This window comes from Crocodylus siamensis, chromosome 3 (assembly GCF_052110815.1).
Source record: "Crocodylus siamensis isolate JL-2025a chromosome 3, ASM5211081v1, whole genome shotgun sequence".
NCBI classification, from domain to species: Eukaryota; Metazoa; Chordata; order Crocodylia; family Crocodylidae; genus Crocodylus; species Crocodylus siamensis.
Window position 1 is genome coordinate 132,170,373 of NC_143397.1, and position 26,617 is coordinate 132,196,989.

General features: G+C 41.6%; 1 protein-coding gene across 5 annotated transcripts in view; it reads left to right on the forward strand.

Moving 5' to 3' along the window:
• Positions 1–26,617, forward strand: part of PHACTR1 (phosphatase and actin regulator 1) — a 470,686-nt gene that overhangs the window by 375,654 nt on the left and 68,415 nt on the right. For 3 of the 5 annotated variants that reach the window (XM_090039210.1, XM_090039208.1, XM_090039213.1), the window contains 3 exons: positions 3,160–3,345; positions 5,944–6,150; positions 16,479–16,809. In XM_090039210.1, coding sequence (XP_089895336.1) covers positions 3,160–3,345; positions 5,944–6,150; positions 16,479–16,809 — 724 coding nt within the window. The remainder of the gene's footprint in view (positions 1–3,159; positions 3,346–5,943; positions 6,151–16,478; positions 16,810–26,617) is intronic. The other 2 variants (XM_090039212.1, XM_090039211.1) reach the window with 1 other exon arrangement.

Here is a 26,617-nt window from a genome sequence, read left to right on the forward strand (position 1 = left end):
AAAGAAAATAATATTCCTTTCCCTCTCCCCAAATTCCCTCCCATCCCTGCCCAACTCTTCAACCCGCCTCAGACCGAGTATCCTCTCCATATTTTCTTACTGTCCCTCCCAAGCCCATACTTCCCTCTCTCACAGGCAGGCCAATACTGCCCCCAAAACACACTGAAAGGAAAAGCTATGAGGTTTGCCAGCATCTCGGCTAGAGATAGACATTATACATAAACTGGTTTACATGATCAGAAACTGGCTTAAACCTGTAGCAGAACAGAGGTTCAGTACACGTAAACCAGTTTGAAAATGGCCGAAACCAGGTTGAGATAAACATGGTTGAATGTAGTATCAGACTTAACTGATTTGGCTCAGCCTGCTTTATGCAACATCTGTCCCAGACCCCTTTCTGGTTTAAGATAAACCAGACACCTCCAGCATCCCAGCATGCTCTCTGGGCTGGGCAGGGCTCTCTGCTCCACAGCAGGATTGCCTCCCTTCTGCTCCCTGGCTAGAGCTCCAAAGACTGTGGGCTGCTTCTCTCCTGTCCTCACCACTCCCTGTTAAGCAGGAATTCCCTCCTCTCCTCCACCTTGCTGAGGAGGTGTCTATGTATTAGCTAGCAGACCACATGCTGACTGGGGTCCATCCTGAATCAACAGGCAGAATCAATAAGTAGCTAGTAATTTCCTTCTGATGTTTTCGTAATTGGGTGATAAACACTGCTATTAATTCCCTGCTGGGCTAATCACAGCATCCTGCCAGAGCCTGACCATGCCCCCCCTCAGCTCCATGCTGTAGAGAGCTCTAGCAGCTCTCCATTTTTAGCCTGAGTCACTGCAGGCATGTGCCTGCATTTCTGGGGTGTCTGTCCAGTTACAAAATGGATGTAGCCTAGCCAGCTTAAAGTAACCTGCAAACATTGAATCAATTCAGGCTCAGGCTTTTTGAATCTCTGTTCCTAGCCCTCTAGTTATAGAAGTTGTAGTTATATTTTCTAGCTGTCCAACCCTGACTGTGATCTCATACTCTTTGAGAGTAAGATTAACCCTGCTGAAGGCAATAGAATTACAGCCTTTTAATATCAGGGCAAGTAAGATCAAAATAGGGCCATAAAATTAGCAGTCGGCTAAAACCACTAGCTTTCATTACTATTACCTCAATTTTCCAACTCAGCTGAGCATAGTTTAGGCTTCAGCCTATTATAATATCTGTATATCACTTCTCAGGCCCTCCAAAATTCCTGCTGCAAAACAAAGTCAAGACCTTATTGAGCCTAATACATCCAAGATACCTGAAAACCATCTTCAAGTACTGAACCTTAAACTTGCAAACATACTTTTAGCTGCACAGCAATTAAGCATATTATCAATGTCTTATGGTTGAACTGATTGTCTTATATTTTCCATCTCTCAATAATTGTTTTAAAAACCAAGCACATTGTGAGATTGGAATGCATTTTTGTGATAGGTGAGCCTTCTCCTTTAGTAATATACATTTCTGTTTGGTGCACTGAAAAGTGTTGTCAACCCCCAATGTTAAAAAAATCGCAAGATTTAAATACATAAGAAATAGTAGGTTGTTTTTCTCTGCCTTCTCTTTTCTGAACTTACAAGTCACTTTCTGGTTATATTGTCAAGCTTTTTACCCACATTTACATAAATTTGCCTTTCTTAAAATACAGTAACTATTTTTATGTAATCATTTCCAGCACCTGGGCTGTTTAAGAAAATGCTAATGTATATATCATGAGACTTGCACAGGAAAACCACAGATGTAGACAACAGTGGGCATGTTGTCTACACAAGATGCTTAATGTGCAGTAACCTAATAACACTATGCAGGAGTGTGTCACAGCACGGACAGTGCTAATATACTACTGCACAGTATTATTAGGCTTCTGTGCAGTAACATCACTAAAAAGTACTTCATTAAACAAGTACTAAATTAAATGTGCAGTAAGTACTGTGTATTAATGAATGCGTAAACGTGGTCAGTGAAAATGAGACCAACTCTTTCCCGTTCCTACCTATTTTGAGCCCCTACAGTTTTTGGTGGGAAGAAGAGATCAGTTGCTGATATAGAAACTGATTCAGATAAATGAGAGGTTTTAAGAATTTCACGGATGAACTTTCTAATGGGAATTTGTTACATGCCAATAGTAAGTCCTTATAGCAGCTGCCTATGAGAGTTGGCCCCTTACTTTATTTAAACTCTCAGTCATGCTGGGAGCTTTAATGGCTTTAGTGGTGTGTGAAATAGGGGCAAACCTGTGATGCTATTTATGTCTCCTATGGCATAAAAACTAGTTCAAAGGAACAAAATAATGTAAAAGCTCCATAGATTTAGTTAAAGCATATTCTCCACATCTACTTTATAAGTTTGGCAGGACTGCAATGCAAGTTTTGTGGCGATATAAAGGGGCGGTAGGACTCAGTCAAATTTGGTCTTTTGTCCAAGGATCATCAAAATTTTCCAGGGGGTTCTTTTGTGACCTAGAATTTTTTTGTGGGGTGCTCTCAAGTCTACTCTTGAAGCAAGTGAAAGACCATCAGATTGTAACACAGCATGTCATCTTGTTGTGACGAGACATTGCAACCTTGCATTACCCAGGTCCTGTGGCCCGGTATGAGTAGTACAGGGTTTCTTCTTCAAAGACTCCCGGTGGTAGGGATTCTGACAGGCCTCCTCTCTCTTCCTCCCCCATCCCCCCAATCCTTTACAGTAAGGCAGAAGCCCTGTGCTGCCACTGTTCAGACACAGAAGCCAGACAGCACAGCTCTGCATCATGTAGTGTATCTGGGGGCAGGAAGCTAAGTGGAGCAAACAAAATAATTCCCCTGTGCTCAGTTTGCTTGCTATGCCTCTGTCTTGTTTCATCACCAATGTTTTCAAGTTGTACTACTGTGATATAAATAATATGATTATGTGGAAAGGGAAAATCAAGAAAAAATGTGAGGCACAGTAAGCAGACTTCTAGAAATCTGTTTGGTCACACCTAAATGAATGCTTTCACTGTATTTTCTGTCCAAATCTGTGGTCTCAATTCAGGTTCTTGGGCCAGGAATAACCTAATACCAAACAACTAGAGACATTATTCTATTTAAATTCTTGCAATATTTTACTTATCCACATTCTGATATCATTGTGCTTTCTTCCAAACAAAACCAGATGGAGAACTTTCCATACCAAATGAAGAAGGAGCTTTGGAGAATGGGCAGGCTCTAGGCTCTGGACAAGCTATGGGGTCCAGCCAAGCTTCACTATCATCCCTAGCAGAATTGGAATCAGGCTCAGCATCTGGGGAACCCTGTACATATGAGGTGCTCCCAACCACAGAGATTATGGATGGGACAGGTAACACTTCAGTTTTCATTTAAAGATATGGAGATTCTTCTTTTTTAGGGGCTTTTGGCTGTTTAAAAATGAATTATGTTGCTTTTCTGTTTTTGACTTTTGATGTCTAATACACAGGGGTGTTGTTTGATGTCTAACACGCAGGGGTGCATACAGGTTTGATGTCTAATACGCAGGCGTGTATACAGGAGTAACTATAAGCCAGAACCAGAATCCAGGACCCAAATACTTCAGAACCTAGAAAAAGTTTGGATCCAAGCTTCATAATTTGGTCTTGTCTGTACTCTGGATGCAGAGTGGGGTTCCCATCTTTCTTAAATGTACTATGAGTGAGTAAAATGCAGAAATCAGTATGCAAACTAAAATTATAGCTTATGCAGTGCAAATGTAGAAATTGTATAGATTTAATGTATTTCTGATGCTATTGTATTGCATTTGCTCTTTGCAAAGAAGATTGCGTAATAAGAGCAAAAGTAAGGCAAGTTTGCATACATTTATGTGTCAGACATGAATGTTATGCTTCATTAACTAATTTAACTGATCAAAAAATGGTGGGTAATACCAAATGGTCACCAGATCTGTGGAACCCTCACACCAATCACTGAGGTAGAAAAAGGGCATTTATCTTGTGGCCAAAATGTTAAAAACTATTATGGATGATTGAGTGATCGCATTCAAGTTAGGATTGGATTTCCTTTAAAAGGGTTTGAGTTTTAATTTGTGTAGGAAGTAACATTGAGAAGTCTGGGTGACCATGCAAACCTCCAAGCCCCCTAAATATGTCACAAGGGACCACAGGTTTTCTCAAGTGATTTTGATTGCTTCTTGTTTCTGTTCTGAGCAGACCTACCCTTTTAATTTTCTACAATATTCTATTTTTCTGGTCCTGGAGATGCAAAGGAATGTAAAAATGGGGGGTAGAGCAACCATATTATTGTTAGTTATTATTCATCTGAACATTTAAATGGTAGTTTTAAATTTTGGACCAAGATAATTTCAGCTTTTATTTATTAGACTTAGTCCACCCATCCTTGGTTCGCATGCTGAAGACTGTACCTTCTCCCAATCAAAGCAAGAAATGTTATGCAAGCAAGTTCTAATTTTGCGGATTTAAAAGTAAGACAACTTTAAGGAGGCCCTTGCTAGAGATCTTTTTAAAACTTCAGCCTAGGAAGCCAAATGAAACAGGAACTGCCTTAGTGTTCTGGTTTGGTTTTCTACCTCTGCTGACCTTGTGGTAGTTAAAATGGAATATATCAAGGTGCAAAATAAGTCTTCTAATGTTGCTTGGTTGAATCTAGAGCAAATCTACTGCCTTTTTTCAGAATTTTTGCTGATTCTCACCAGTGTAAATGAATCCATAATTTGGCTAGATGTGATTAGAGCCATGATATTCAAGTTGCTAATGCTTACCAGTGACATGAAGAAGTTAGAAGCTACAGTTTTGTCTTGCACCTGCCAAAGAAAAGCTATTCGATTAAACTGTACAATAGAAACAGCATAATAAGTATCTCTGTATCTGCTATTTTGAGAGGCAGAGTGCTAGAAAAAGAAGCAAGTAGAATCACAAGAGCATTCAAATAATAGTAGGCTAAAAGCATCCCCAGTGCTGAAGGGGCTCTGGTTCAGCAAAGAAGCTACAATAAGGCAGGAGGGCTCAGACAGAAGTTCAGGCCCTGCTCTAAGTCACGGTGTTTTACATAAAGCGCCATGAGTTAGAGCACGCTCCCTGCTTCCCCCCACTACTGCTGACCCACAGACATTCGCCTGTTGGGTATGGGGGGATTGAGTCTGCCTGCACCAGCCTTCCTGGCAAACAGACAGGGGTGCTGCAGCAGCCTCCAGGGACACTGCTGAACTGCCCCCCTCCCTAGCCCTGTCATTCTGCCCGCCCCCCCCCCCCGCCCCCAGCTCCCAGGCTGCCAACAGGGAGGGAGGGGGAAGTGAAAAGCACTGAACTGCCAGCTGGGCTTACCCTGGCCTGAGCTGGAGGGGCAGAGGGTGGATTGGGGCCTCACAGCCCAACTTTCTTGCTTTTCAGCTCTACCACTTTTGCAAAGTAATTTCAAGACACAAGATATACAGTGATCATAAACATTGCTCCAAAGATTGAAAATGAGAAGGAGCAAATGACTGGTATAATTGCACATCTATGATCCTGTACAACTGTGTGCTCTATTGAAAACATAATGGACATGATGTTATAGGTGTGGGAGGATAATCTTATAGGCCAACTACTTATATTAATCTGAACAGCTGCAGTTTTACCTCTCTGGAGAGGCTAGAATTTGAGACTTCGAAGTTCTTGATTGTGCTAAAGATGTAGGACTAAATTCAACCCTGGTGTAAGCAACAGGAGCTCTTCTGGTGTTAATGGATGGTTTGGCCTGTTGTGTACATCTCTCTCTCTCTTTCTCCGTCTTTCTCTTCTTCTTTTTCTCCATCTCTCTTTCTGTGTTTTATGATGTTTGAGTGAAAACTACTGGTCATGTTTTTAATCTGCATCACTGTGTTGCTTTTCTTGTTTTACTATTGCTGTTTTCTGCTTCCGCTTTGCTTGTAATATTGTTGCGTCTATGATGTGGTTGTGTCCTCCAGTGTCTGAAGAGAGCCCCACTTCCAATGAGTCTGGAGTCCTCCTGTCCCAAGATCCTTCAGCTAAACCAGTCCTGCTACTTCCCCCCAAAAAATCTGCTGCTTTCCTTGGAGACCATGAGGACACCCCAATGAAACAGTTGTCCCTGCTCAAACAGCCCCCTGCCCTGCCTCCTAAACCCATTGCCAGGATTGCCAATCACTTAACTGGTAAGTAGGTGTTGTGAACACTCTGTGCCACTTCCTCTGTTAAAGAAAGCAACTGCCCAATATCAAGATTCATAGTGTCTTTTTTTTTTGTGCAGATGTTGTGAAGATGTTTGTGAAGAAGCTTCTCTATAGATGTTTGTATGTGCATTAGTATTTCCTGTGTGTCATCCTTGAACAAATTCATCAGGGTGGGGATTCTCAGATTTCTTCAAAGTGTGGGTGAAGAATGTCTTGCATTCAAAAGCTTGTTTAATTCTACAGTTGGTCCAGTAAAAGATATCACCCTGACAAATCCTTGCCTCTTACACAGAGAATATTTCAAAGACACCTCTCCTCCTGTCTGAAGTCTTGTAGGCCACCTTTCCTCCTAATCAAATGGCCACAGTCCTACTCATCCATAAGCAAAATACTTGCAGTAACTATTTAGAAAAATAATGTGAAGAAGGTACTTCTATGTGTTTAATTGCATTTTACAGGATAAGCAGTCTTTCTTCTTTTGAAATAAATGAGTTCTGCTCTCTCCCCTTGCTCTTCATTATATTTCCCTCTTCCATGTGCCTGTTCTCCCTGGTTGACCCTGCACATGTTCCCCTGCACTTGCTGTCCTTTTCTAGGTCCCCTTCTTTTCCAGATCCCTACACAAAATATTGTGCTCCATCTTCCTCTGCCCCTCATCTTTCTTGCTTATGATACCCACGTCTCCACTGCTTAGACATATCCCTCCTTTTGGTTTTGTTGGGTACTAGCAGCTCCAGTTCCTGTGACTGTCTGCTCTACTCCCTAAAGATACCGTAGCATTCTCTCTTGCTGTTTTGCAGCTTGTCAAGGAGGCAGGCTATTCAGGATCCTTTCCCTTGTTTTCATTTATTCTACAGGTGTTTGGGCTCTCTCTTGGAATTAAAAGCACCTGTAGGAACTTATGGAAAACGGGGCACGTCTACATGAGATGCTAACTGTGCAGTAGCCTAATAATACTGCATAGTAGCACGTCACAGCATGGGCAGTGCTAATGCGCTGCTGCATCATATTATTAGGCTACTGTGCAGTAGTGCCATTAAAAAGGTGTTTACCAGTGGTATTACACAGTAACTCCAGTTAGTGCAGATTTATTTAGTACTTGATTATACCAGTACTAAATTAAATGCGCAGTAACCACTTCTTTAATGAATGTGTAGACATGCCCAAGGAGAACAGTTAGTACTGTAAGACCAATCAGTTCTGCCCATCTACCACCAAACCATTGCAGTAAAGAAATATTAAAGTTATACATATAAAGATAAGAAAAGGTATAGGTATTCCTAGATGTATGGCTATACCTTTTGAGATGTATGTGTACAATTATGACTGTTTTCATAGAGGCACAAGATAGATTATTGGGAACATCTGGGTTCTAAACTATCCAGATACAACTCCCTACCTGTTATTAAGCAGGTCAGAGTCTTCACTATCCCGTGACAAGTCCTTGCCTCCCATAGGTGGTTTTTATGAATGCTAGGTAGTACTCATTTTCTTATTAGTTCATTATGTTTTGTTTTGACTACTAAGAAGAAAGATCACCCACTGGTTTTGTAACATATCTTTGTGTGTTCATTTAGGTGGCAAATGTGTTTTGTTTTGTTTCATCTAGTTTACTCTTGCATGGGATTTCTCTACCCTTATTGCCTGCCACAATTCATACATACTGATAAATTATGCGTAAAACTGAAAACTAAAGGAATGGTCTCCCAAGCTACAAAAAGGAGGCACCATTCTCATTTATTTTCTTTAGGCCTCATAATAGAAGGCTTAAATTTGCTTCCTGTTAACTCCTGGAATTTTGTCTACCCCTATTGAAATGGTGAATTATTGCTCTCAAATCAAGTCATAAGAAAGGAACATAAACGAAAATATCTTATACGCGGGGTGTCAAAGATATGGCCTGCATAGCCCCATCATCCAGCCTCCAGTGCTGCCCTAGGGTCCAGAGCTAACCCACATACCTCAGGGATCGTGCAGTAGACTGGCCCTATATGCCAGGCCCAGTACATGCATTATACATAGCACCCACCCCGGCCAGTCTAGGATACATGCCACCTTCCTCAGCCAATCTGTGTTGTATATCACTCCTGGCACCTTCTCCAGCTAGCCCCCCAGCTGCTCCAGGGCATGCATCACATGAGTCTTGTACCAGCTGGAGTGGACACTGCATGCGGTGTGCATTCTGGACTGGCCCTGCATGGGCATTGCATGAGGCATAGTCCCTTAACAGCTGGAGCAAGCACCATATGTATGGCTGGATCTGGCATGTGAGGGCAGGGAGAGAAGCAGGTCTGGAGGTCCAACTCATCTGGCCCATGAACTGACCCTGCACCACTCATCCAGCCTGCAGGGCCAAGTGAGTTGTATACCCCTGTCTTATACTAACTATACATTGTACAAAAGTGTGGAAAAAGAGAATGAGAGAGAGAGCAAGAGTGCACACCTTGCTTTTTAAGTTAGCAGAAAAATCAAAGGATGAGTATGTCTGCCAGTATGTATTTTATAGCTGAAACTTTATGTACAGAATGCAACCTACCTTAAGTACTTCAGGGACTTAGCAGTTTGTTAAAGAGGTGGTCTTCCAGCAAAGGTGGGGAAGCTCTATGCTCTCAATATTTTTATCTACTTTAAAGACCGGATGACTGAACAAGGCAATCTTTTCCACACACACTTCACTGTGGAAAGGAGATACAATTTCAGAGTTATTTACAGGATCCTCATTTAACTGATAGTTGGCCCACGGTGGAACTGAAAGCTTCATTCATACCAGCCCTTATAAATAAAAACATTTCAGGCCTGTAAGTCTGTTCTGTTCTTCAGAGTTCCTCTTACTGTGAAATCTGGGAACATCAATTTCTTTGGACCTTAATGGTCTTCTTTAGGGATTATATTGGTCTTGTATAGTCTTTGAAGATGAGCAATTAATGCTAATGAATTACATTCACCATGAGGAAGCTAAATTAACACTATTCTTTTGCTAATCACTCTGGAGACATCCTTGGTTTGTCTTTGAGAGAATTAGTAATATTAGGATGAAGACCAAATGAAGACTTTCAGGTTTTCACTGCATTTTCAACGTTTGTTTTTCTACTGATGATTTTGTGAGGGAAGTAAAGGACAAATTCGGACACCCCAAGCATGATTAATTCAGAGTGACAGTGGTTAATGGTCTTTTAAATCTGTGTAGGAAGCTATGAGATGAAATGTCATCTTGGGATGAGTTTCATTTCAGATATATCATTGACATTGAGGTGGCAGAAATGCCTCTGAGCTTTTATGTTTTTAAAAAAATGTAATTTTTAGACACAAGCGTACCTGAAAACAAAATCACCACAGGCAGGGCCAACAGAGGAAAGAATGCAGAAATGTTTCAAATGATGCAGAGATACAATGGTTCCTGTAAATGTGATCTCTTGTAAAACTTCATGTAACTTAGAACTCTTCACTTAGGACTTTTTGGCCTAGCGCACATCATCTGAATGAAGACAGACCAAAGACATTTGCCTGTGGGCATCTAGTGTGAATTACACAGAGGTAGGGGGCAAGAATCATCCCTTCCAACATGATTTGAGAGCATTCTTCAGCATTATCACTGTCTGTTTGACATGCAAGTCATTCATCCTGCTGTCAGTTAACACGGTGCCTACCCCTATACACACAAAAACCAAAAATACCTTTTACCCCCCTAATCATAGCCCATAGCTACACAGTACAAAGCAGACAACCCAAGGAGTGGTATGTGGCTCTTAACTGTTCACTATGCTTCCCATTGGCCTATTATCTTACATTAATCCTTTCGGCAACTGTCAAGCATAAAAATTAATAATAAACCAAATTTCATGTATATATTTTTATCTACTCTAAACTTTCTCTGGAACAGAAGGAGGGTGCTCAGCTGAATCACTTAGGACAGGGAGTGCAAAATCCAATATTTAGTCTAAATTATAGATTTTAAATAACTATCTGACACTGTATTTGCTAGGATACTGAGGTTAATATCCCAAATTGCCATGAGCTGTTTAATGACACAAATTGCCAAGGCACCAGCTTTGTCTTATATGAAAGATAACACTCCCAGGAGCACAGAATACCACAGTTAAGTAATTGATTACTTCTCAGTAGCAAGCTTGAAATTCTCTGCAAAATCCAGGAGACCTCCTTTGGGGCCAGATGATGATTTCAGCAACATCTGAGTAAATTCAGTGTCAATGGAATTACTCCTTTTGTTTTACCTTGGATCAGAATCTGGCCCCGGAATTCAACAACCATTTTGGAGCTTTTAAAATGTGTTCAAGGTCATTCCATTGTCTTGCTTCCTCAGTCAGCTGTTGGGAGGAGGACGTGTGTCACGTTCTTCATTCTAAGAACATGCAATCTAGTTATGTCTACATACAGTATGAGTCAGACTACCAGCCAGCTGAACAACAGTGATAATTCAAATATAGCACAACTGATCCCGATTAGAGGTGAACATTTAATGGGGAAGGAGGTGTTATAAGTCCATAAAAATAACTACTGATAATGTGGGCCTGCCAGGATTGCATTCCAGAACAATGAATATAAGACATTTTGCTGTTTTATCAAAACATGGTTGATTGTTAGTTACAACTTTACAAAAGTATTTACAACTACAAATTTACCTGACAGATAATCTCCACTGGCTGAATAATTTTTTAACCCAGCATTTACACATATAGCTCCTTAGTTGATTAGTCCATTGCACTGCCTGTAGGCTCTTTGATCTGTCACATAAGGTGCTTTTTTCTCCTCCAGTACTCCAAACTAGTTATTTGGTTTTGGAGTAAATTCTCATATTGCATAGTATGAACACCTGGGTTCTGAGTTTGGGAAGGTGCAGTGGAACAAGAACAAAATGGAAAAGTCTTTTCCCCCAGTGTGTAGAGTGCCCATGGGAATGTAGTTGCTTCTATGACTTCTGAATGTAATTGCTTCCTACAACACCTGTTATGTGAAGAGCAAGAGTTTCAGTAGTTAAGGAAGCAGCAGAACCCTTTGGCCCTAACTTTAAAACCTGGTCTGAGATTAATTAGGGACACCGCACAGAGTAGGACTTCATGGCATTCCCACTGTCTACAAAGGTTGTCCAAGTCCTACTCCATACTGTGTGCAGGGTTTAGAGTTCAATTTTCACCTGAGAGAAACATGCAGCTCCCATTACAGTCGACAGAAGATGCTTGTACATAGATGCGAGTATAATTTGACCCTTTAGTGTGGACCTGATCCAAATTCTACTGAAGTCAGTGGAATGATGCCAATTGACTTGAGTCAGGGCCTCTTTGAGGATCTGGGAGGGAAGTCAGAGAGCAATAAAACAACTTGCCAATCTAGGAGGGAAGTCAGAGAGTGATAAAACAGCTTGCCTGAATCAACACAATGGATGTCAAGAATAAAACTCTGGTTTTCTGGCTCTCATATAAGCGCCCTACCCCTTGGCAACGGGCAAAGTGCACAGGCAACAGACTTTCTGCATACAGGCAAAGCATAGAATTCACCTCTGCAAAACCTCACAAGGGTAAATACTGGAACCAGAGCTAAAGAGGAACTGTCTACAAGAAAGGAAATAAAATATAATTCTTGGTCACAGTATGTGTCATGAGGGGAGTTTTCTCCCATTCACTTCATGTCACACTTGGCAAAGGGCATTATGAGGAAGAAAGAGGAGTTGCCCTCCTTTGACACATCAGTCAATGCCGTTCATCTGATGTGGCATGTCTCATCATCTGCTGTATTTTTGCATAGCTATCATCCAGCAGTGTCACTAGGATGGGGCAAGAGGGGTGCCACCCCCACCGCGAAATTAGACTCCCCCCAGGAGTCTTTCCTGCAGCAGGCACAAAGCTGAGCAGGCATAGCCAGGCAGATGCAACATCCAAAGTGGGAGCGGGGTTGAATGACACCCCATCCCCCAGGCTTTGCCATGGGAAGTGCAACCCTCACCCTGTGGGGGAAAGGGGAAGGAAATGGGGCACAAGGAGCAGCATTTTGCACCCTGGCCCAAGCACTGAAAGAGCTTCTCATCCCTCTGGCTATTGCCATAAACAGTGGCAAGCTTTAATTTTCTAATATATTTTGCGCTAATTTTTGCATGGGCAGGGCAAATTGCTGGGTGGTCTTGATTCCCACTAGATTCAGAGGGATTTGAGGGACTCAGCCTCTAGCATAATTGGGTCTATGATATATAACACTTACTATAAGGAACTTCAGCTAGAAAAGATAAATCAGACTTACAAACCTGTTCTGTGCTGCTCTCCTGTCATGTCAGTACTTTGTGCAAAAATTTAAGATTGTGGTAATGTTCCACTGGGAGGACTTGTAGCACTGATTTCCTGTTTGTTCTGTCACCTGCCTTTGATTTGCCTACACATGTATACATACGATGGATAGTCCTTGGTGGAGACTGTTCATGTCTTCATGCACGACACGTATATTATGTTGGAAAATATTGTGGCTTTAAAAAAAGCCATAGACTGTGTTTGTCCCAGTCTCTTACAAACAAAGTCAAATTCTCTTCTCATTAACACTGGATAAGCTCCATTGAAGACAATAGAGTTTCTGCTAGTGTAATTGGAAATAGAAATTAGCCCATGAATTTGGTCAAATCCTGAATTTTCTACTCATTCAAAATCTTCATTGAACTGAGTAAAACTTTCAGGGTGAGGCCCATTGACTCCTTTTAATCCATTACCAATATCCTTGAAGACAGACTTATCTGAGTGAATGAGTCAAACTCTCCTTGTGCTGTGATGTTTCTCCTTTCAGTAATTTTTTTTTAATAGACAAGGAAAATTGTCCTAATGGTAAAGGGCAAGGAAGAAATTTTTTGCCTGAGGTAGTACATTTTTCTGTTTAAATTGGAGTGTCTCTATTACCATTTTCCATGAAGGTATGCTGACATATTATCCCAACGGCATCTAACAAAGTAAGCTGTTGCTTATGAAAGCTTATGCATGTCTAATTGTCTAATTTAGTTAATATTTAAGGTACAACTCTACCTAGCCTTTAGCCCTATATAGTTAAACAGAAAACAAACATCTTACCTATGTGATAAACAAGGTTTCAAACAATTAAATTAAATGTTATTAGTTTAATGTATGTTTTATGCACTCCATTTACATTTTTGTATTTCACTTTGTAGTTCCCATGGACTTGCCCATAACTAGTGTTTTGTCTGTGAATCTAAAAGCAGACCACTTACATTCAGAAAGGAAACAAACCTTTCCCTTTTAACGTAAAGGAAAAATTGAAGTGTTTCTATTTATTCTATGCCCAAAATGCTTTGACAGATTACTCCCAATTTACAACCAGCTCTTTTAATACTTAAGAATAGGAGGTAGCAAACTCAATTGGTGCTTCAAATTTTAATTCAGTCAGAAGAAGGAATGTGCAGCTCCTGTGGGATGGGATCACTTTGAACCTCACAGTGAGGATGATTCCTTGGCATCATGATCCGATCATGGTCCAGGATTGTGGTAACACTGCCTTGCAGAATTCCAGCTCTGCATTGAACCATACCAGAGATGAAGCCAAACTGGACACCTCAAATCTAAATATTCCAGAAATTAAGGGAAGCATGGATGTGGAGCTGAGTTTTGCAGCCCAGACCCATTTCCATTAGCCTGAAGCACTAATATATTTAGCATGTTTTGCTACTACAGCTCTCACAGAAGCCTAATTCTCTGGGTTTTATTCATAGATTTCATAGACATCAGGGCTGGAAGGGACCTCGGGAGATCATCGAGTCCAGCCCCAGTCAATTAACACTTTGTCATTCCTTTGACAATATGTTAAAGACAAAGTGTTCTTTTGTGCAGAGTACGAATATAAAATGTACACAGCTAGAGTGTACGTTGTGTGTGCATCAAAAATGTTACAGTTCAGCCTCTTCTGTATTTGAGCAGAAAAAATGAAAATTTGTTTTTGCAATGTGTAGAAGACAGCCTGCATTTTGAAGACAGTCAGTCCATACAGGAAGAGACAGAGGTGGCGCTGCATTTGCTGGCCATTTCCAGGGCCACATTCAGCACTGGATACAAGTAAATGAAAGTGTTGTTTTGAGAGAAGGCAGTGTGGTCTGGTAGATACAACACTAGCTTGCCAGTCAAAAGACTTTGGTTCTGTTCCTGGCTCTGCCACTAACCTTTTTCTGTGACTCTTTCATTTCACACCCATATCTAATTTATTCATTTACTCACATACAGCATGCACCTTTTCTCCCAAAATCTTTCCCCAAAATTTGGGTGCATGTGTGAAACAGGGAAGCTAGATGTTTTCTTCGCTGGAAAAGACTAAGCCTGGAGCCACTAAGCATGCCACACAGCTACCAAGATGCAGAGTCCTAAGTTAACCTTCTCACAGCCATAGCTATTGGCTGAGCACTGTAGATTGTGCTTGAAACAGCAAGAGAACTGGTAGTTTCTGGATGAGGCATGTGATGTGGAAACAACATTTTATTTACAGGAACTTGCATCAAGAACTACTTAAAGTAAAGAACTAATGGCCTTGCTACTGCCCCCGCAAGGATCTGGGGACCTAACTTTATGTGAGATAGCATCCTCCTAGAATCATCTCTCTAGGAAGTGTGGCATCTCAGGAGACAATCTGCGTGGATACTCTGCACTCCCAGGAGGACTTAAGTTGTGTCACATAGTCAGCCATGACTCTGGAAAAATATTTTTTCCCTATATTCTCCTTTCCAAAATCAAAGCACGTGTCTTATTTTTGGGTGTGTTGTACATGAGAAAATATGGAATTAAAAGTGTTCTGGGGAGGGCACTGTCTCTGTTGTGTGTGCACAGAGCCCAGCACAGTGAGACCTGGAGGTGCTAGTCAAACGGAAGCAGTAATGGTGAAAAAAAACCCTGAATTTTGTCTCTGTTCACTTTCCTCTTCCAGCTGAGTGTCTCTGTTCAGTTTGCTATTACAGGAGAGGGGCCCCAGCATCAATCCCTCTGTCCTCTCTCTAGTCACTGCACAGTGGTTCAGACAAATAAATATCCAGCCAAGCAGTTATAGATACAGAAAGCAAAAAGCTCCTGTGAATAGCTAGTAATAACATGTATTATTTGGAGAAGGGCTTTTAAAAAATGTGCTGCAGTTCATGAACGTGCAATGGCCTTTGAAACCTGGGCTGCATCATCTTGCCTGCTGAGCTTTGTCAAGTCAAAGCAAGTGGCTGGCACTTTAATCTCTTTCTCGAGTTGTAGCAAGGTGCAGGAATTTCAGGAATAGAGGCCAAACTGCACAAATGTCATGTTGTCAGAACTCCTTTGCAGGACTTGAGTGTCTGTGATTTATTCGGGCCTGTCTTCTACTAAAGAAACTTTCACCCCTATGGCATGACCTCAACCTCAAATAGCCGTATGGCATGACCTCAGTACTTAGTGTATACTCTGTCTTCCTTTGTCCTCATAACCTTTGGTGACTAGTTCTCCTTGACCTTCCTGTTTTTGACACCCTTGTTTCTCTGCTACCTTTTAAAACTATTTCATAAAACAGTCAAAGTCTCAAAGTCTCTTTCTTACAGCTGAGTGCAGCCAGCCAGTGCACTGAAATTTTGTTTGCTTATAATCATCTCTATTACATGCACCTCTAAAATGTTATTCAGTCCCCACAGAACCAAGCAAAAACCTTTCCCTGAAAGATTCCTGAAAATATCGTGAGTTTTCAGGAATCCTAAAAAACAGATATGTTTAACAGATGTTCTATAGACGAATCAGTCATTTCTGCTGCTTTACTAGATTATCTCCCTTTATCATTTATGCCATTTTTCTTTGATGAATGTTTCCTTAACCAAATGCTCTGCAAAAATTCGAACGGTTTTATCTGCAGTCGTCAGGCAAGAGAAGTAGGAATCATGTAGTTTTAATCCAAGCTGTGATGGCAGCGATTCATGTTGTGAGTCTGTGCACCCAATCACTCTGCTTTAGTTTTATGCATCTGTTACATGGGAAATGCTCAACTTGCAGGGCTTTTTTGGGAGAAAGTGTTTTGAAAGTGAACAGCAGCACATAAATCTTGTTGTTAAATTAAGTGCAACATAACATACCATACAGGCAAGCACTGCCCTGAACTGTTTTCAGGGGGCTCAAAAATGTGGCAAAGTGAGAACATTCCTTCTGAAAACAGTTGTATTATGTGATAAAATATCGTCTGTCAATGCCAGGAAAGGGATACATCCAATGAAACTTGTCTATTGTCATTACTGGTAACCTGACTACCAAAGAGATAATGTGGTCTTCTTTCTAATTCCACAGAAATTTACCGCTGTGCCTCTCATCCTTATGTTCTAGATCCTGGCGCGCCTGTGAAACTGCCTTGTATGCCAGTTAAACTGTCGCCTCCGCTACCTCCAAAGAAAGTCATGATATGCATGCCTTTAGGGGGGCCAGACCTCTCTCTCGCAGCTTATTCCACACAGAAGAGCTCCCAGCAGCCCTTGGCTCAGCACCATCACACTGTACTGCCATCCCAGTTAGCAGCCCACCAGCACCAGCTTCAGTATGGCAGCCACAGCCAGCACCTGCCTTCTGGATCCAGCTCATTACCCATTCACCCTTCCGGATGCCGGATGATAGAGGAATTGAACAAGACACTGGCCATGACCATGCAGAGGCTAGAAAGGTAATGGGAGATTTTTAAAAACAGTGATTTACATAGTTTCTTTGCAGCATCCAAACATGATGCCCTGTCATGCCCTTAGGGAGGGCTTTATATTCAAGGATCCCAAACCTTTTACGAATCACTTGTGGATAGGGAAATTGAGACCCTGAGTAATTAACTGACTTGCCCAAGATTATGCAGTAAGTTAGTGGCAGAGTCAGGATTAAAACCTCAGTCACTTGAACTATAGGCTGGAGTAGGTCCATAGGAGGAGTGCACTTATGCACTTGCACCCCCCTTTGATTCCTGGTCCACCCAAAATTTAAAAACATTGGCAATGGCAGCAGCATTTCTAGTCAGGCAGTGCTGAGGGAGTCACTTCACTTCATGTCTCTCTGATCCCTTCTAGACCTCTTCATCCACAGGTGTTACCAACCCTTTCCTCTTTCTAATGGCCTTGAGGTTCCATGAATCAAGCTATCTTTTGTTCTGCAGTTCCAGCTGCTCAGCAAAGCTCCTATTCCACAGCCCTGCAGAGTGTTTTTGACTTAATTTCAATCAAGTTATATTTATTTTTCCTTCAGTCTTAAAACGGAATAATACAGCCCTTGGCCCCACAGCATACTAGTAAAGCTTCTAGTATATTTTTAACTGGAGAAAAATATCGGCTGTTTTATGTGTGATAATGCACCTCACCATCTGCACCCCACTTTTCAAAATTGTAGATCCACCTATGACTATAGCTCCCTGCTCTAATCACTAGGTCATGGTGCCAGGACATTAAAATCTCTTTGGATTTTCCTGTTTTACAATAATATAACACACAAGGTCTTAGAAATAAAACTCTGGTTACAGGAAAGAAAGGGAAAAAAGGACAGAACTATAACATTTAGAAAAGAACAATAAAGACCAAATACGCTGTACCATGAAAGTATCTGCATAGCACCGATAAGCTAGAAGGAACTTATAAAGGCTCAAGTTAGCCACATACTTTTTGAAGTAATATTTTCGTTATTTTTACCGTACAGAGTGACTAAAATACATCTAAAAATAAAATTAAATGCCTTAGGTACATAGGAAGCTTCTGTGCATATCTCTTTACCCACACCTACATACACATATTTGCCACTGCTTTTTAATAGCGGTTGCAATTTACGTTCTACAAAGAAAATACAATTTTCCATTGTACCTTCTTGTTGTATATTCACATTTGGAAGATAATTATATATTTAATTGCAAGCATTTAATCTAATTTGAGGCTCTTTTTTATAATCATCCTTTGTGGATATAGTTGGATGTCGGTCCAGATAGTCAAGGTAAGTAAAACAGATTGTATCAAATTTAAGGTGTCCTCCCAGACTGCAAGATCAGCAAGTTTAAGAAAATGTATTTTCATTTGCAGGCTGAAATTGAATGAGTCTCAGAATAAATGAGGTAGCCAAAAGATAACATTTTATATTTAAGAGCAGGAGCAAGGTTGTAACCAGGTTGTTCTAGCAGGATCAGATCATTTTTTTTATAGACAAGAGGCTAAATAATTCAGTCTAACAGAGGAAATCCTAACTTGCTTAATGATTTGCCCCTCAAATATTACTGCCCCAAAGATATTAAGTGTTACTTTTTCCATATCACGCATCATAATGTTGCAGTTAAAAACATTTTCAAGTTAGGAAGTCCATCTTCCTCTATGCATAGTTGTAACTTAGTTTCACGGCGTAGACTATGGTCATTTGTACACATACTAGGGCTGTGCAAAGCTTTGGGTGATGATTCGATTCAAAGGAGATTTGGCCCGAATCAGTGGCTGGGTCTCCAAATCTGAATCGAATCAGGAGACCAAGGTAAAGGTCCAAATCAATTCAAAGCTTTCCACATCTTTGGAAGAGATGTGGAGAGCTTTGATGATTCAGGCAGTCCCAGGTGGCTACAGCATGGAGCTGCAGCCACTCCGAGCTTATAAGTACTAGGGGCAGGGGAGAGGGTGCTGGGACAGGCGGGAGAGGACCATGGGGGGACCCCTGCCAGCCCCCTTGACCCTCCTGCTCCCCCAGCACCCTCATAGCTGCCCCCCCTCCGCCCCCACCCAGGCCTCAGAGCTTTGGGGGCTCATGCAGAGCTCCCCACGTGACACGGGACAGCAGGGATCACCCCCTGCCCGGCAGCACCCGGTGAGCACTGGGGCTTTTTTTTTACAAGAGCCAGGAGCTGGGGTAGGCAGGGCAGCCATTGCCAGGCTGGGAGAGCAGGCGGAGGATTCGGCCAGATCAAATCGGAACAGTGATTCGAATCACTGAATCAAATCACTGTCCCCCTTGAACTGGCCGAATCCGAATCCAAAGCGAATACTAGCCATTTCGCACAGGCCTAACACATACCTTTTCATCCTGCAACACACTGGTGATCCAGCAGGTCGGAGCAGACTCAGTTAATCTAGTCTGCTCCGCACACGAGCTGACACGCACTGCGCTGCTTTGGATGCAGTTGTATAAGTGGCAAAATGTGAATCGGTGCACAGAAAATGGTGGCAGCGCACTTTTGAACTAAAACACCTCCACTGTGTTTTATTTAACAAATGCACTGCTGTCATTTTCTCGGTGCTGACAAGCATTTTGCTGCTTATACAGCTGCATGTGCTGCAGCACCGAGCGCTTTTAAAAGCACCTGGCACTGTGACACAAGCATGTATACAAATGCCTATCACTAATCTTATTTGAGCCATGAAAATAATCTGATTTAACTAACTAAATAAGTGCAGCTTTGTGTGTAGACACTGCCATTGCTTTAAACCTTGCTTATGTGGAGGGGCAAGCTAAAGTAACGTAACCAGGTTTCAATTGATATCCTACCTGTAGGTAAGACGATGTTAATGACAGCTCCTTGTTAACTGGATATTTAGGCCCCATATGGAAATTCTCAGTTTTCATTTAAGAAATATAACAGTCTAATCCAGCAGTTCCCAAACCAAGGGTCACAGAATTTATGAGTGCAGTCATGACCCCTACAGATCCCCAAAGTCTCCTAAATGGGGCAATTATACCATGTACCCACAGTTAACCTTCTTACCATACTCCAGCTGCTTATTGGTAACTGGCCCTGTGCCACTATTTACCCTGAGGTAAATGAAAGTGAAACTGGGCACATTATCCCTGTTTCATTCATGGATAAATTATTTCAGAGTTAAGTTTTTACTATGGGGTTAGAATAGGAATAGTTACCCTGGAGCAGCTGAGGCATGGTAAATCCGCACCGGTACCTCTTAGTTGCAGGCACATGAACAGTTACCACTTTATGGGCTCCATTAAATTATTGGTATCTAAGTAAGACCACAACCAAAAAAAAAGTTGGGAGCAGCTGGTGTAGACCTTTCCCTTGAAAATATCAACTAGTATGAACTAGCTAGCACTGGAAGGAACAAGCAGTTGGGTTGCACTGAAGCTTCAAGGTATCTTCTGGGTAGCAGGACCTTTGGATTTCCTAGAGCCTTGTGAGACCTTTCCAAGAAGGTAGATGCAGTTGTGGACATTACAACAGGCAGAATTCCCTTTTGTGAGGGAGTCTACATACAACTGCAGAAAATCTTTGGGAAATGCTTCCAGTTCAAAGGAAGCAATCAACCCAAAAGTCTAGATAGGAATACTCAGAGCAATTCAAGAGGGACTGCAGAGGGGTAGCTTAAGGCTGCATCCTGTGACCTCTGCTAGTACCAGATGAGTTCCTGGCATAAATTAGAATATATGAATGCTGAATGAATAACTAATTTGGGGATATGAAAAAAGGACATTTTCCAGAAAACCAAACCTGTGCAATTTTAAATAGGTATTGGGACCTTTATAGCTGCTTTAAATGGGCAGCCAGACATTTCTCCAGAGTAAGGGAATCAATCTTCAGCTAGTATAAAATTGTCTGACTTATACAGAGGAGTTCCTATTGCCACAGGTAAGAGGTTCTAGCCGTGGGATAGGAGGCAGTATTCGAATTACACTTTGACTTTTGGGGAAGTCTGCAAAAAAAATTAAACCAGTTCATTGATTAGCAAGTCCACCTAAGTAAAGGAGCAATCCAATCAAAGATTCCCCCAGGTTATGATTTTCAAATCTTACAGGCGGGGCTCTTGTCTCCTATGGAGGGCTCAGCCCCCCCCCCCCCTCCATCCCTGAGCTCCCCCTTAATTTGCACCCTGATAGGAGATAACACACTTTAGACATGTGCCATAGAAAGGTTAGAAAAATGCTGATGGCACAGTCCTGTTGCCTTCACTTTGTTAGCCTAGCTGGCCAGGGCCACATGGTAGAATCAGCTGCATCATCCTCAGATATGATCTAATGTACATACTCCTGGCCACAGGGAATTGCCAGTAAAGGACTCTTGTGTCTCCTGGAGTTACCTCTGGGGAAAAGCAGCTCAGGACAAGTCAAGGTGCTAATTAAATAGTCTGGCTAGCAAGTCATACAAATTGTATTTCATTCTTCAGAGCTAATGAAATTTCTCACTGATGACTTCATTTTGGTATCTGTTACCCCACTGTAATGGACACTCAGGTCTCTAAACTACCATCATTCCTGTGTCTATAGGTCAGTTTACCTACTAGGAAGAAAATTATATAGTTTTTGTTTGTTTTAACTATTCATTAGCAGCTGGAACTGGGCAACTTTGTTAAAAATGAGTAAGCAAAGAGTGAATTCTCAGTATGAAGCATGAGTCCTCCTTCACAGAATAGAGTAAGAAAAATGGTGGCATCGATATGTTTTCACATTTTAAATGGAAATGAATACCAGTTCTTAATAAGATACATAATACAACTTTGCTTGTTTTTAATTGAGTAACTATTTTCCTTGAACTTCACTGATGATTTCAGTCCTGTCAAAACAAATCAGTAATATTTGCAGTACTTAGAAGATGAAAGAACTGATGCCTTATTACTCTGGAAAAGCAGTCACTGTTTTCTTAATGTATGTGGACCACACATTTACAAATATGACACATTCTGTTACATTCTTAACTTAATTTTCTGAGAGTCACTCTGTTTTCAGTAAATTCGTTAATAACTTCAAGTAGATTACTGTAGCTTTCCAGAATAGATGTATTTGATTAGAGAGGGGATTAGTTTCACCAAGTGATATATTTTCTTCATATTTTTGACAGTAATACTTATCTAATTGTATAAAAGCATGTTTAAACCCAAAGGAAGTCATGTTGAGGTATTTGTTATAGGACATTTCAGTTTGAATATCTTGCAAGTTTTGTAAATGCATGTGTTTTAGATATTTCTTCTATATATAATTTAACAGTCATGTTCATTACACATGCAGGGTCTCAAATTGGGTCCTAAGCTTTTCTATGGCTTTCAGCATAGTACACTGTTGGATCACGGCACCCACGTCATCGTCTGAGGAGGAAATGAAATTCCTGGCATTATGCTGCAACACTAACTAGGAAATGTTAACATCACTAGGTAGCAATCACTTTTGCTGATTCTGGTCCTGATCTAAAAAAAAAAAGCGAGAGGAAGAAAAGAGAATATTAGAGTATTTGAGACCAGAGGTGCTCAACCTCTGGCCCATGGGCCAAATGCAGCCCATAGAGCCATGGTACCTGGCCCCCAGGTCAGAAAATTTGACAGTGGGAGAGCTGTGGCAATTAATACCTCCACCGTCCCATGCTGCCAAATTCTCAGACCTCAAGCCCTGAGCAACAGGTTGGGGTCGAGCCACACCCCCTCAACCCCTTTGCCCCCCCACATCTGTATCAGGGCTGGGCCATGCCCCTTCCCCCCCCTTCCATGGGGCCAGATTGGGGCTGGGTCAAGCCCTTCTCTCCATAGGATTTGTGAGGGTCCAGCCAGGATGTCAGCAGTCAGGCCTGCAGATAGGCCTCTAAAGGAGGTCAGCTGAGTAGGGATGCAGGCTAGTGAGGCATCAGTTTGGATCAGCAGAGTAGAGATCCAAGAGACATAGGCTGGGGTGCAAGCCAAGGTCAGAAGCCAAGAAATCAGATAGCGAGGCACAGAGTTCCAGGGAAAATCCAAGAGCAGGGTCAAGGAAAGCTGAAGCTGAGTCATGAGCCAAGAGGACCAGGGAACTGGTGCCAAGTTCCAGGGAAGATGCAAGAGCAGAGGCAGAGAAAACCAAGTCAGGAGCCAGGAGAACCAGAGAAAGCAGCGAACTTGAGGCTTGCCAGAGCAATCTGAGGCTGTTGTCAAAGTGTGCCTACACCCTGAAGCTGCAGATATGCTTAAAAGGACTGAGTGGTGCTCTCAGCAGCCAATGCACACAGGGAACGGAGGCAGTCACATTAGCCAGGGATCAAGGTCAGGTGTGGAAGCTCAAGAGCTTATCCTGGCAGGGCCTGACTGGCCAAAGGCCCTGACAGGACTGGGCTGCTCCCCTTCCCACATGGCTGGATGAGGTCCTGCTCTGACAGCCCTAAGCACCATATTGGAACCCTGAGCTGAATCCAGCCCGTGGATGGACTGGGCACTGCCCATCCAGCCCGCTAACTAAAATTGTTGAGCACCACTTGTCTAGACTAACTGCCCCAAATACTGGAATAGTTGTGTTGTCAGATGGAGTCAGCTATGGTGAAAAAATACTGTGGAATTTTTACAAGCAAGGATGATGTTGGTGACCCCAAAGTGAACCACAACCATCCATATTCAATCAATGTATTGTTAAGGCAGGTAAATCTTTCTTTTCTCTCTAGCTTCTTGGATCCTGAGTAGAATGGGATTTCCTCTGCTCTGGTATCTCCTGTTGAATTGGCTTTATCCTACCACCCACCTGTACTTTTCTCTTCAAATTGTCCAGTATTCTTTTCTTTTCAACCCCCATAACTGCTCCTGTCACTACCCCCCATGTTTTGGACAAGAACAAGGAAAAAATAAAGAATCTTCTCCATTTAGCAACACAGGTTTTTTGCTTTAAATGACCATATCTTTAGAGTCTTAATAGTCTAAATACATTTAAAGCCCAATATGTGAAATTAAGGAGGAAGTGACTTGCCAAACAGTTAGAAGCTTGTCAGAGAATCTTAAACTTTAGGTGAGTATGGGAATGGGAACCAGACACTATGTTGCACTATGCTGTGTAACAGTGATCAGGTTAACTAATGTATCTGCCCCCGTTTCCCTTTTACAAAAGGGGGGTGATTGCACTAACTTGCACCACAAGGATTTTGTGAGCATTACTAAGCTAGTATTCTTAAAACAGTGAAAACCAAAACCTTTATATAAGTGCTAAGTATTGTATAAAATTACATTTAATCCTGAGTCTTGTTAAGGATCTGCACTCACTTCTGGTCTAGTAAAAGTTATAGAATCTGAGGTAGATAGCAGTTTTCCTACCAAGGGATAGCAATGTGTCACAATTTAAACTGAGGGCTAATTCAGAATAACAGACTTCTAGAAAATAATATATAAAAGAATTATAGAAAAGTAAGGTTGGAAGGGACCTCAGGAGGTCTTCTAGTCCAGCCCCCTGCTCAAAGCAAGATCATCCCTATCTAAACAATTCTAGGCAACTGTTTGTCTAACCCAGTGGTACTCAAAAACTCTTGCCCTGCAGGCTGACTGGGTGGTGCCTGCACATCTGCAGCTGTATCTGGCTGGTGGGCCTGATTCAGGGAACACAGGGGCCTGATTCCACAGCAGAGGGAGATGGGGAGGCAGCCTGGCCATCTGGCTGTGCAGGGCTTGGGAGTTTGGCAACTGGGGAGGGTGGCTATATTAATTGCCATTGCTTCACCACCACCAAATTTCCCAATCCATGGGGAGCCCCACAAGCCACATGTCATAGTTTCATGGGCTGGTTTTGGCCAGCAGGCCAGGGGTTGAGCACACATGGTCTAACCTGTTCTTTAAAACATCCAAGGCTGCAGATTCTACAGCCTATCTAGGTAATCTGTTCCAATGCTTAACCAGCCTTATTGTGAGAAAGTTCTTCCTAATATTCAACTTAAATGTCCCTTTCTGCCATTTCAAGCTACTATTTCTTGTCCTGATTCCTGCAGCCAAAGAGCATAGTCTGTTATCATCTTTTTCATAACTCCCCTTCAGGCAATTGAAGATTATTATCAAATCCCACCTCAGTCTCACCTCTCTTCTCCAAACTAAATAATCCCATTCCTTCTAACCTTTTCTTCTGAGTCATGTCACTAACTTTTTAAAACTGGGATCCCAAGGTTTTCTTGCCATATATATTAGCTATCAGAATACTTCACCCTAGAACTCTCTCACCTTTTAGTGCAAAATAACTGTCAATGACTTACTATATGATTTACTAATGCTGCTTTTCTGGCTTCACATTATCTCTTATAAACTGTCAGCCTTTAAAACATTAGGGATAGAACCTGAAGAAATGACTGCTATAAAAACTTTTTCTTTCAACTATTTATCTTTGTTGAAGATTTGTATCCAACCAGTATAAATTGCAGCTCTGGTTTTCAGTGAAAGACTTGGAAGTTGAGAACACATCTTTGAATCCCACATACCACAAGGTATCTATCAAGAAAAATCCTGACTGAATTCCGTTTGCGCTTCTTGGAGTGCACTTTTGTAGAAAAGTGTCAGTTTGGTGGTCTAGGATACCAGAGTCTGCAGAGGGCTTGGTCCTGCTGACTTCAATAGGAATTTTATGGAAGTAAAGCCTACAGAATCAAACCCAGAGGAGATGCTGCAAAAGCAGTAAAGACAAGCCTTACAAAACAGTTTCTGCTCTCCTCCAGTGTTTCTTAACCCTGACTTGAAGGCAATTCCTTTGGGGGTGAGGCTACTCTAATTTCCAGCCAGGTTGTCTGATGTAGCTGCCAATTAGTGTCAATCACCTGTGTACTCTTGTAAACTAGCAACTGGATTCAGGCTGCAACTTCTTTGATAACAGACTACTGAACAGCTATCAGCTTCCAGTGACCATTACCCTTGACTATATTTGAACCAGAGTTTCTGTGATGAGTTCCTTTGGGATATCCAGTTGCTTCAGACTATAATTTTATAAACTAAAATGTATTAGAGATTGCTACCAATAGTCCTGTAAACATTATCAAGTGTATCTTGGACAAAAAACATTTATTTTCTATGACACTTGTCAAAAAATTGCTTTCTTTGGTCTAAATTTTACAGGACCCAAGAATAGAAAATTTTAATATTTATAGCTATTTTTTCTCTCCCATACTCGAGTACTACATAAAGAAATCCACAGTAATGTGAATCATTTCTGGATTTTAGTTCAAGCAACCAATTTTGATTTGTCTGATAGTTTGGTAGAACTTCTTGTGGTAATCATGCGCCTTTGAGTAACAGATCATATGCATGCCTTCCAGTATGCACAGAGGAGATAAAGGATGATGCTTTCTTCCTGTTCTCTAGTTCTTTTAATTGCTTTAGTTCAAAAGGAAGCACTTATTGGCTTGTGCTCTTTACAACCTAGTAGTTTCTTTAAAGCCCTCCTTTCAGGGCGTTTGTGCCTTTCAACATATTTGTGCATGTGTTTGCTTCCTTGTGCCTTTAATAAAAAGGAAATCCGTTTTTAAATTTTTCTTTCTGCCTTTTTCTTAGGGTTGTGGCCCAGGGTTGGCCTCGGGTGCCACCCTTCCCCTTAATTTTATTTGTCCACAAAACTCCCTAATCTGGAGATTGTCATGTCCTCTGCCACTTCTTTTTCTTTTCCTTTTTTTCTACTTCTGTCTCCTTTCTTCCTTAATTTGAGAGAACGTACATCTTAAACTATGTGGCATCTCCCCAGTCACTGGTATTTAAACTCTGCCTATCTTCTGACACTCCCATGCCTGCCTCCAGTGTGTACTCTAAATACTTATAGTGCCTCAGAGAAACCCATAT